Source organism: Pempheris klunzingeri, chromosome 11 (genome assembly GCF_042242105.1).
Source record: "Pempheris klunzingeri isolate RE-2024b chromosome 11, fPemKlu1.hap1, whole genome shotgun sequence".
Lineage (NCBI taxonomy): Eukaryota > Metazoa > Chordata > Actinopteri > Acropomatiformes > Pempheridae > Pempheris > Pempheris klunzingeri.
This window is the reverse complement of record NC_092022.1, coordinates 24,472,250-24,484,223: the sequence shown is the minus strand read 5'-3', so window position 1 is coordinate 24,484,223 and position 11,974 is coordinate 24,472,250. Positions and strand designations below refer to the sequence as shown.

The 11,974-nt window shown below is 42.8% G+C and overlaps 1 protein-coding gene across 1 annotated transcript; it reads right to left on the bottom strand.

Moving 5' to 3' along the window:
* Positions 1-775: 775 nt before the first annotated feature.
* Positions 776-11,924, bottom strand: tm9sf4 (transmembrane 9 superfamily protein member 4). The gene is made up of 18 exons (XM_070839627.1): positions 11,887-11,924; positions 9,076-9,186; positions 8,208-8,307; positions 7,867-8,023; positions 7,540-7,678; positions 6,818-6,941; positions 6,540-6,661; positions 6,310-6,421; positions 6,063-6,133; positions 5,739-5,871; positions 5,168-5,249; positions 4,556-4,631; positions 4,318-4,401; positions 3,605-3,780; positions 3,438-3,501; positions 3,044-3,163; positions 2,639-2,728; positions 776-1,644 (listed from the first exon to the last, which is right to left on the bottom strand). Exons 1-18 carry the CDS (start codon positions 11,902-11,904, stop codon positions 1,495-1,497), a joined length of 1,929 nt encoding a protein of 642 aa, XP_070695728.1. The 5' UTR covers positions 11,905-11,924; the 3' UTR covers positions 776-1,494.
* Positions 11,925-11,974: the final 50 nt, after the last annotated feature.

Genomic DNA, 11,974 nt, shown 5'->3' with positions numbered 1-11,974 from the left:
CGCCCATGTTCTATATGCATTTTTAGTTTTAGCTGAAAAACAAAACCACATTTCTGTGACCCCCTAAAACGCCGTTTGAAAAGAAGGGGAAAAAACATGAGCTGTAATTAAACAAAAAGAAAAAAAAAAAAGGGCATCAGTCCACACAAAACATTGACTGTACAGATCTAATAAGAACACTGTGGATTACATTTCAATGCTCTGCACTGTCATCATGGTATCTACCACCGTCTGTAGAAACACACAGGTGATCTTGCTGGCTTCCAAAAGTCAATTTTCATATTATACACAAAAACGTAGCATACATTAGATTCACTCATATCTCAACAAAAATGGTCCTTTGAAATAACCTTCACAAAACAGCAACTTTGCACTTTCTTTCCATTACTGCATAGTTCAGCAGGCGTCCAGCACTGCTAAGGCTACACTGACGGCAAGTTAATGAGCAGAAAAATGTCTACTTTTTGTAAGATTCTACTGGAAAAAGCTTCTAACACAGATTTGTGTTGCAGACTTCCAATACAAGGTCTCCCCCTCCTTGTCATTTCAGTCTTGACAGTAACTTTTCCTTTTGTCCAACTCCAGTGGCTTCACCCAGCAGCCCACTGCAGTGGGGCAGGGGGTTCACGGTCCCGTTCAGAGCCGTTCTGTATCGTTTAGAGCAAGTGGACCAATGTTTTGACATTAATAAGACACCCCTTGTTTTAGTAGGAGAAGCTAATATTTTGATTACAGTTGTGGTTAACATGGTCACACCAGGACATGGAAACTGGAGTAAAAAATAATACAACATTTAATTTATCCTTTCTTGTGTTACAATGTAGAACTTCCCCACATAATTTCCATTCATATCAGTTCAACACAACAACGTTAACCCCATGACCACAGTTACACTCCCCCAATCCTTCCCTGATCTCCAAAGTCTCTGAAATGAAGCCAAAGTGACATTTGAAGACAGAGACAATGGAAAGAGTAAAGACAGACCTTATGTAAGGAGGTCAGATGAAAACAGCTTCCCAGACGATGATTGAGAGAAAGTAAGTCAAAGACAAATCCTGTGATGACAAAAATAAAAACCTGGATAAGTTAGGCTCACAAAATGTAGAGACAAAACAAAAATGTACAGGAACTATTGTTTGACAAGCTTTGGCCCACTGTGTTGTGTGCAAGGTGAAACAGCAGGAGACGTTAACTGTCCCATCAGAGGAGCATTCCCTCTGTGTCTCTGTCCCGGAAACAGGAGGGGAGGTGGAAGCAAAGGGGAGGGAGAGAGAGAGAGGGAAACAGCTGGTTTAGCTCTGCCACCTCGCTGTTCGTCCCCATGAGGCCAGTGGGTGGGGCTGTCGCACCGTAAAAAGCACCCCTCTCGCTTCCCTCCACACACAAGTCAGTGCTTGTTGGGCATGAAGAATAAAAAATATATACATTAAAAAACTGAATGTGACGAAAGAAAAACAAAAGAAAACCAAGGAGAGCAGCAGCGACAGTGACGACTCAGTCGATCTTGACCGCGGCGTAGATTTTCCTGATGAACATGTAGGCTGCATAGAAGCCAATCGTGCCCGTCAGCAGCCAGAAGGACAGGACCATCAGGGCCGTGTAGCCGAAGTACAGGAGGGAGGGGATGAACTCCACAATGTCCAGCTGGAGACAAACGAAGAGAAGAGGAATCACTTTCAACATGCTGCCCGTTTTCCATCATGTGTTTCTGCTCTTATTAAGTCCTGCAGTGACGTATTCACTTCCATTACACTGGCAACCAACCTGCAAGAGGTGGCCTTTTAAAAACAAGTCACTTAACAGAACATTCATGGACACATGCACTCACATTATAAGCTGGTCTACGAGATGGAAAGATGGAATGATATAAGTTTTCTGTTCTCACTGAGTCACTGAGCAGAACACTTCTTTGTTTTCATATTCGTCCGCTGGAGCGAGAAACTTCCTCTGCTCACAATCAATCTGATCTTAACACGATGAGGTGCCAGCAGGAGTTGAGACATCACTACTAGTTTGGAGCCAACCGTGGTCGTCTGTGCTGCTTACACGTGTACGGTGTGGAAACCTGAAGCCTTTTGGGCCACGGACACCGAATGAATTATTCACTGAACATCTTGTGTTCAGTGGTTAAACTTTTGAAATGAAAAATATTTACATGCTCATAGATTCTGGATGTTTCAGTGGCTTTCTTGTGACATTTAGAAGAGATGAGAATTTAGTGATATGTTTATAGAGAGCTCTTAATAAGACAAACTACATTTCTCTGTGCAGGCTTTACATTGTGCTGCTGCTGCCTTTACATCAATCTGATAGACTTTGTTAAAAGTGTCTCAGGTTCAAACTCGTAAGATTGCTGTTGTAACTTTATGTAAAAGTGAGTCAGGTGTATGACACAAGACAAGGTTCATGTTATAAAACAAATAGCAGAGGTCTTGGGCCTAACTCAAAATAACCCTGATGACGTGAAATATTCTATATTACTATAGGATAAACTCATTACTGACAACATGCATCATTACTCCAAGGATGTGATAACAGTATGGCCAATTAAAAACATTCATGTCTTCAGCTGCAGGGGAATCAAACAGGAGTTTGTCGTGGACATATGAAACGTCTGAAACAGCCTCGGGGCTTTTACCTTGTTGACAAAGTAGAAGATGGCGTAAATGAGGACGTAGAACGCAGAGCCACCTGACACCAGGAAAGTCCTCCACCACCAGCGGTAGTCCTGATCGTGAGGAGAAACAAAACCCAGTGTTCAGATGATACGACACACGGTTCAGGTAGAGGCAGTCTGCCTGGAAATGTCAGGGTTTGGATGCTGGAACTAATGCCTCTATTTTTTGTTAACAAATCATCGACAAATGCTTCATAAAGTAGTGATCATAGCTTGGATTTTCAGGATTAATTGGCCATCAGTTTGAACGCTACAACACAGTGACTCTGTCAAAGGGCCATAAAGGCACCACTAGTGACCGTCACAGTACTCCCTGTCTATGAGTGTTAAATGACAGTCGACAGTATTCACAGTGAATGAACGTACCTCTGCACAGAGCTGGAAATAAACCATTACAATGCTGATCTGAGAGCAGGAGACTACCAAGATGATGAAGACTAGAAACAGGAAGCCAAACAGGTAATAGAACTGATTCTCCCAGATGGCCTGCAAGTGAACACACACACACACACACACACACAAATACAAACACTGGTGTCAACATACTGTGATCAAGCGACTGATCAGTTATCCCTTGAATATACTGCAATTACTGAACAATTTCAACTGAACAAACAACTGACGATTTCACGGCATCTTTATCTGTATTAAGTTACAGACATGACAATACACACACAATGAACATTTCTACAGCACTGAAAGAAGAAGGGGGTTGATGGGCTGACGACAAAGCATTTAGGGTGGAGCCGTTTGTACTCACACTGAAAATGAAGAACAGCTCGATGAACATGGCACCAAAAGGCAGGATTCCAGCCATCAGGATTCTGGTGGAAAGTAAAGGAAACGTTTTATTACAAGAAATCCTGCCTAGACTAAAGCCATCAGCCATCGCATCTTAATTAGGAATGTGAGTTAGATATGTCTCACCCTACAAACTTGTTCATGTACCAACGCTGCTCTGGGACCTGCCGTGGAATCTGGTTGGTGCGCACTGGGTTATCGTAAGGCTGTTTGCGGAAGCCAAAGTAGTAGCCCAGGTAGACTAAGGGCATGGAGATACCAAACCACATACACAGCAGGGCCAACATAGTGGTGAAGGGAACCTGAAGTGGTGACAGAGGAGAACAGGATTCATACCGATAATCTTAAAATAAGAATATGACGTTAACCTGCACACCTACGTGCTCTTTCGTTTTGATAAAGTGTACTTGTAGTGTACGGTTATTTATTCACATGGAACTGAGAGTATGTAACCAAGACTTTTGTGAAAAAGCCACTGAAACGTTTGTAAAATGCTGAAATGTGTCAGCAGCACAACTGAAAACTGAAAGTAATGTCACAGAGCATCTATCTAACGGTAGCTAACATTAGCCACCATTAGCTACTAGTCATACCAGACCAAGTGAGGCTGAAGCAGAAAACTCAATGTTTCTTCTCTCAGAAGTTACATGGCGTCTCTGTTATGAATGATTTAGGGAGACCCTTCCAGTAAGCAAAGCATTGCAAGTGATCTGCTGTAACGTTTATATAAACCTCACTATTACAATAAGGGAATTAGCCTTCTAGCTCACTGTTTTCTAATTTGCCATGAATGTATGTTGTTGTGACAAACATTTTAGATTATGTGCCATAGTACTCACTGCTCCAGATGAGTGTTCTCCCCAGATGAAACAGTTGAGGATGAAGCAGATTCCAAAAACCACTGCAGGATACAAAGTTGCTGTCTACAGAAGACAAAACAAATAAAACCTGAGCCTGCGTGTTCACAGCAACATGTTTTACACATAAAAAAAGAAGGTAGCCTTGTTTACAGAGCTCTAAACCAACACTAGGAATGAAGGAATGTTTTCCCACAGATGATTGAACTTATTGACTTACACAAAATGCTCCCTTCCTCCACCGATGGCCCTTCAGTGTGCGGTACAGTCTGCCGGCAAAGTAGCCACCAAATACACTGGAGGAGAAACGTTCACAGCAAAAAGCAGCATAAAATCAAAGAAATGCAAAGAAAACAGGCGACCCTTAAACTGACCCGTTGCTAAGCCCCCCCCCCACCTTGTGGTTGGCTACTACTACTCCATCAAGCCAGGTTACAGGTTAAAACGATTATGGGATACTTTAGCTGGTTTAAAGTCGGCAAAGTTTCCCTTCAAGATGCAACAAAAAAAGCACGAGCAGCATGTGTCTACACACAGTATACCTTCAGCAGCTAGCTTAGCATACATGTTCCAACGTTCGTTATGCTCTCCAGGTAACAAGTGACACTATTATACATGGCAAAGGCACAACGTTTTACCGGGACTAACTCGAAATCCACCAAACCAGCTTGAAAATGACAAGCACGGCGTATAGTTGTTGGGTCCTGGATGGAGCTGACAGATGCTACACTCTGATTGGCCAGTGTGCATTCGAGGGGCAGGACTTAGCAAAGGGGCAGTTCCTGAGATCTCTGGGATTTTCTTAATGAAAAGGTCAGTGAATGAATCTTACCCCATGAACATGAAGAGGAAGCAAGCAGTAGTCATCAAGGCTCCTCTGCTGGATGGAGACAGCATGCCCAACATGGCGACAACTACGACGCAGACACACACACACACACACAGAACGTTGTGACAACAATGTGATAACAAGATGCCAGGAAGTCTCTGTGCTGGCCATGAAATAGAGAATTAGGCAAAATTCCTCCAAGTTAAAAACAATAAACACCAGTAACATTCATTCTGCAGTGTAAAGTGTCCTTGGGTCTTTCAGAATACCACACGCTCCTGCAGACATTAGATTATACCAAGTTAACTGGTAACTGGGGTCATCTGGTTAATATGTACCTTCAAATGTCTTAATCAAAGTATTATCTTGAGTTTGAAATCAAGAGATCTCAAACATGTTTGCGTGCATGTTAACCTTAGGACCTTTACACTCGGTAAGACAAAAAACACGTAACTACTGTTCGTGTGCTGCAGACACATTTCAGTTACTGTGAATAATGATAGGGAAAGAAAGAAAGGCTAAATGTACACTGTCAGGATCTACAGGGAATAGATGACAGAGAAAACAAACTCACAGATGACAATGAGGACCATGCAAAAGAGCTGGATCCCTGAGCCTAGCAGAGAGCTAAGGATCATGGGATATTGAGGCGGCCTGAAGACGTCACCATGTACATTCTTCCATCCTGACTCCTCCATGGTGTCCTCCTGGTTAGGGAGGAGAAAAATGCAGTCAGGTGTTTGGGTTATACTGATTTAATAAACACGCAAAGAACTCAAAGCTGTTCAGTAACTCTAAAATCAGATCATTCTGATCTACACGATGATCTGATCCAGGCATTCTTTTCCCAGACACTTGCTGAGGCAGAATGTCCTTCGTCAGATGTGTGTTTACTTACTATGTCATCCTCTCTGTTGTAGTTAGCAATGTCTTTCCTCAAGGTCCTGATAATGATCATACTCAGAATACCTTAGAGAGGGAAGGCGGGGGAAGAGGGATAGATTTACATCACACCCACAAGCTTTAGAAGTTTTTAAACAAACCAAGCTACATGTACAATTTCACAAACTGACACTTTTAAACATATTAAACATTTGAACATTAATGTGCCTTTCCTCCGTGGACAAGAAGAAGACAAGACGTACCAGACAAGAAGAAGACGACCACCACGGAGTTGACGATGGAAAACCAGTGAATCTGGACATCGCTCATGGTCAGGTACGTGTCCCACCGAGACGCCCACTTCACCTCGCTCTCCTGCACAGAGGAGACAAGAGGCTCAGCGGTCCTTCCTCTACGCCTTCCTAACTTTGTTTAACCCCATCTAAACTTGTTACAAGATGTCTCCATGAGAATCCATGCAGCAGTCACTGACCTCCCAGTGGACGGAGTAGGTGAAGAGGACCTCGTTCTCTTTGGTCGTGTCAATCTCTTGAGGGGCAGAGCCACTGGCCTCGGGCAACGTGCAAGTCTTGTCGCTCTCCACAGCCTTCAGGTCTGAGAATAAATACAGAGAAGTCATTTTATACTTTACTGGCCATGATGGGGGCAGCACTTGTGTGTCTGCCTTCTACTCATGCAGTTTTTAATCACCATAGGTCAGAAACATAACACAGCCATAAGCCATTGAAAAAAGAGTGTGTTGACACCTACCGTCCACTTTTACACTTTGTGGTAAGACCTCAAATCGCACCACCCTGTAGTTGTGAACTTCCCCCTCCTCCACTTTCTCCTTGTGGAAGTACAGGATGAAGGACAGGTGGTTGTGGAGATAAAACTGTGAGGGAGAAAGAGGCAAGACAGAAATTAGTATCCTTCAAAAAGACACGAGCAGACTTAAGTTCTGGTGTATGAGTATACGTCATCCAGGAAGCTGACGTGTGCTGTATCTCTAGTACTGCAGGTATAAAGTGCTTGCTTCAGGGTTTCCCACATCATTCAAGACATGAAAATAACTGACTTTTAATTCATTTTGCTCCAGAACTGACGGAGATTTCTCTCCATGGATGTTTTATTTCAAATAATTACAGCGAGGTTAGTTAGTTAGTTGGTTATGTCCTTCGATACGTAGACATTATAACCAATCTCAGACACAAACATACATCTACAGATGGCCAGCAAGTCCACACATTAGTGTTCCAATTTTAGTTGGACCCTGATGGTGACACTGCGACAGATACTGTTTACAACTCACGAAAAGCAAGAAGGCAGCAATTAATTTCAAGGAAGTAAACTTTTTCAATGGCATTCCACATTTCTTCCATTTCCATAATTTTAATCACCAGTGGATGAATCACAAGACGAACTTTTAAAAAGTCCTTTCAGTTGTGAAGAGTGATTGACAGTCGCTTGGCAACACAAAGAATGACATGTACCTTGTTGTTGTCAACAAAGCCCAGTCTGTAGCCATGTTCAAACTGGATATCTTTCACCACGTCCTTCTTCTGCTCCTCCTCTCCCTCTCTGTTGGGGTAAAACTCTAACCTGGTGGCAACTGGTAGGTTGTCTGCAATACTAACAGGTGCAAAGAGAAGTTCAATTACTTTTGGTTTGCATATTGGACATTAAAAATCAAAATGCTAGAGAACAGGGTTATAGTAGAGAGAGAGAGTCACTGATTAAACATTTTTACTTCATTAAAATAAAGTAATGTGTTGTATTCCTCATGGCAACAGGTTAATATTAGCATTCTAGAGGCTCACAGGTGGACATAATACTCCTCCTGGATTCGCTCAGCGACCAGCTTGCTCTCTTCAATGCTGAGCTTCTTCTTGTTGCATGCCATCTCACATTTCTTGTGCTTGTTCATCTCAACATTGAAGGGCGTATTCACAATACGGTCCCCGCGTAATACCTCACCTACAAAAGATTTAGATGTGCAAATGAACAAAATATCCATAAAAAACATTGCATTTAAATAACAAAATGTTGAGATAACACATCCAATAAAATAGGATGATGAGTAATACATTTAGAAGTAACTAACTAAACTTTAACTTCCCAGGCCACATTCCACATAACCGCAGCGGACCACTTCACTTACCCAGGTTCTCTCCTTTGTAGAAAACAGAGTCTGGCTTACAGAAGGGCAGGGAGTAGTATTCATAAGGAAGCTGGGTGCGGGAGCTGGTCAGCTTCACCGCCTGAAAAACAAATGATCCGAGTGGTTGGGTCACATATGAACCACATTCACAACAACTTGGTCTGAATGGCAGTGGAATCTGTACTGAGGGTATATTTACTTATTATATGTACATGTACTTATTCAGTGCAAGGTTTATCCCAGAGCTGCTGACTGTGCTGCCTTTCAAACAAACTCTAGTGTGATTAACCATTGGGTTTGGTTTGTTTAACTACACTGAGACCCACCGTTTCAGGTCGTACAAGTCCGACCACAGTTTCACCAGTTGGACGGTGGTGTGGTTCATTATTGGTGTGAAAGTAAAAAAAGACCAACGACGGGATTTGGTGATAACAGATATTTGATTACCAGCCACGACAGTGTCTGCTGTCATTGTTTTCAGCTTGTGAGTCTGCGTGAGTGTTTCTGAGGACTATGACAGCGTCTCAACTGTGCAAAACGCAGTTACGAAATTTTACAGGTGTAGTTGAGATCAAAATGAAGGCAGAGTTTAAAAATGGGTGTGGTCGGAGGAAGGGTAGGTGGGTAGTGAGTAGGAAAAGGGCCCGCCATTAATTGCCCCTGGCCCACGTTTGTTATAAGACACGTATAACTGTTTCCCAGTTTCAATTACTCATTTTTAGCCACTGATGCAGCGCATTCCTTCACATGGATATGGAAAGATAGGAAAAACCCCACAAAAAGGTAATGATGCAAGACAATTGGCCAAACTACTGAACAATGTCTCTGTTAATCTGTGAAATGCTGATCGACTCAACTTTAGTCTTACCTTAATATCTACTGTGTCACCCTCATGGAAGTCTCGGGGAGCGACTCCAGGAACATAGAAGGGCCGGATGACAGGCAACAAGGACAACAGCAGCAAGGCCCACCACGTCTCCTGCAACACAGACACCACTGCATGTTTAACCACACGGACACAGTCTTTCAAGAAATGTTTTCAGGCAGATCACACTACCTCAGAAGAACTGAAACTACTTCTTTAATATTACAACAACAATATTCAATATTACAACATAAAACATCAAAGTCTATCTGGAACAACTTTAAACTTCACCTGCAGGGTGGAAGATAATATCACATCAAAATGCATCATGAATTCTAGCATTCAAAGCCCAATTCAGAGGAAGGTTTCACAACGAGAAGAGGTGAAGCTTCTAAGTATTTGCAAAGGGAAGTGTTCTGAAACCTGCCAGTTTACATCTGTGGGGCGGGACAGTGTATTGTCACCATAGCAGTGGTTCTCTACATTTCCGCTTTGCTGCCTTTTTGTTGTTGCATATAATTTTTAGCATCTTAATGTATGAATGATGACAGTGAAAGTGAGTTACTTTGTGACCGCAAAACATAAAAACTGGCAAATGTGCAATGTGACAAAGAGCAGTTTGTTGATCTTATTTGACTACATTTTAAGTTGTGTGTCATACAGATACGGCTGTTCCTGAAACAAACTGATGAGGTGACCCTCTCTTTCCAAAACACTGCCATTTTGACTACATTGCTGACAACTGACCTCCCTACATGCTGATTCCCTGTTGGAATAGGTGAGTTCTTACGCTGTAAAACCAGCCACTGGTGACTTGACAAGCTGAGTTGCATGTGACGCCATCAGTCACTAACATGGAGCTGAGACAGGCCTGTTGACACCACTTCAGCTTTTCCCAAGAATATGTTTACATACTGTAATCTTCATACTGTGCATACTGCTCTTTTTGCCCTCTTTCTGAACACTCCATTTTAGCTCCTGTCTCTTTAAGGCACCCCCTCCCAGGAAGCCCACTGAGCTTGCACCGCCCTACAACTCCTGCATCAGCGCTGCCTTCTCCGAAGGAGAAATACTTTAGCCAATCAACATACTAGTGCTGAACAAGGTCATATGATCAACGGATCTCTGCATGTGACATCACAAGTGGGGCAAAAACTAAACACAGTGTTTCTACACACATTTACTGAAAGATGGAGCAAGACAAAAGAGAAACGACTGTCTTTTCTCATAGTTTGAGGGTTTGTAGATGCACCAGGGACACATATTTATTATGAAAAGACATTGCATTTTGCATAATATGTTCCCTTTAAAAGCCATTGGGAAAAACTGAGTGTCCCTGTGAAGAAAAATCTGTGAAGATTGTCCAACATGCAGGTCATGGCCTGTGGACAGTGAGGGGGCGCAACGGGTTCCAGAGCTGAGGTGAGGGACACTGTGCATACAGCTGTTGCCCAGGTGATTCAGTAGTGGCAGCTTAAGTCAGAGCCTCACATAAGAGAAAGACCTCACATGACGTTGTGTGGGTTCTTCACAAGCCTTCTGAGAAACTGGCTTTATGCAGCACAAGAACTGATACTAGGGAGAAAATGTATTTTCCAGCAGGACAACAATCCCAAACACAATGCCACATTAACAGAAACTGTGAAATGGTCAGAGTTAACCCTTAAATCCAATCCAAAACTTAAAACAGACCATGAAACGGTAAATAAGCTGCACTGAATTGACAAACTGTTTTAATCTTACTCACTTTATAATTTACCCTCATTCATCCTTTCACATACACCAATGCAAGAGTGCTACCATGCAACGAACTGGCCCAAACACAGGGAGCTACTTGTGGTTCAGTGTCTGACTCAGAGACACTGCAACATGTGGACAGAAGCAGCTGAGTAGAGAACTCAGTGAATGTCCCCTTATACTAGCTAAGCCACAGCCGCCATTATTTGTGACAGAATCTGAAGTGCTGTGCTCTCACAGTCCTCATGCTACTGACACAGTTCTGTGGAGATGGATGATGGTGATGGGTTGTAGTCAAAGGTGCCTCTACTACATTCTGACTCAAGAGGTGAGATCCGTCTTTGAGAAACTTAAGTTTCATTTGATATTACAGAGTTATTTATTATTGTTTAATGCAAGAAAGACTAGCTGAGATTGTGTGACATGAAGTGATGAACAAGGGGAGGGGAGACCATGTCTTATCGCCACTGGGAGTTATGGTATGGCAGAGAAGGAAGTTAGCAAGCATGCCTTGTGACTTTAAGGCGTTAAGGTTATCATACAGCACCAGCCCAGGTAAAGAACATCGTCAGTCTTGGTTCACGTTAATTGTGTAGTTTATAGCTGATCTGCTGCTGGTTTGACATGTTCAGCTCTGTCAACTCCACCGAGAGCTGCCTGAAACTACCGCTGCCAGAGGTGCTAACGGCTAACGTTAAGCCAAAGTTCAGCCAGCTGATTTCTCCTGACTGTGCAACAAATGACAGTCTAACAACAAGCGACATGGCTTTTTATCCTCTGTCAGCACCGCTTAACGCACCAGACAAATGATATAAATCTGTTTTTTGAGCCACAGCTGACTGAGAATTAAGCTAGGTGACGGTAGCTAGCTAACTCCAGCAAGCACTTAGCCAAATCGTCAACACTCAAACAGCAGCGAACTGCAGTAAATCCGGACCTAGTTGATATTAAAACGTTGTTTATCGGCCCAGGCAGACCTCCACTCTGCCTCGACTACTGGGTTGTGTCTGAGTTAATTGGGGAAGACATTATGAGCGATGTACATTTAGAAGAAAAAGAGTTCGCTTTTTCACTTACCATAGCCGCGGCCGCCATTTTGAATACGTGTCATTAGTGACGTTGCGGAAGTACTGAGGTTTTTGATTAATTCATTTCGATTTTTATT

Excerpts from the sequence above, each read along its gene's own strand:
- tm9sf4 (XM_070839627.1), bottom strand. Across the intron at positions 6,662-6,817 it reads ACAAAGTGTAAAAGTGGACG|ACCTGAAGGCTGTGGAGAGC; the intron begins GTAGGTGTCAAC and ends ATTTATTCTCAG. Across the intron at positions 2,729-3,043 it reads ATTTCCAGCTCTGTGCAGAG|GACTACCGCTGGTGGTGGAG; the intron begins GTACGTTCATTC and ends CCTCACGATCAG.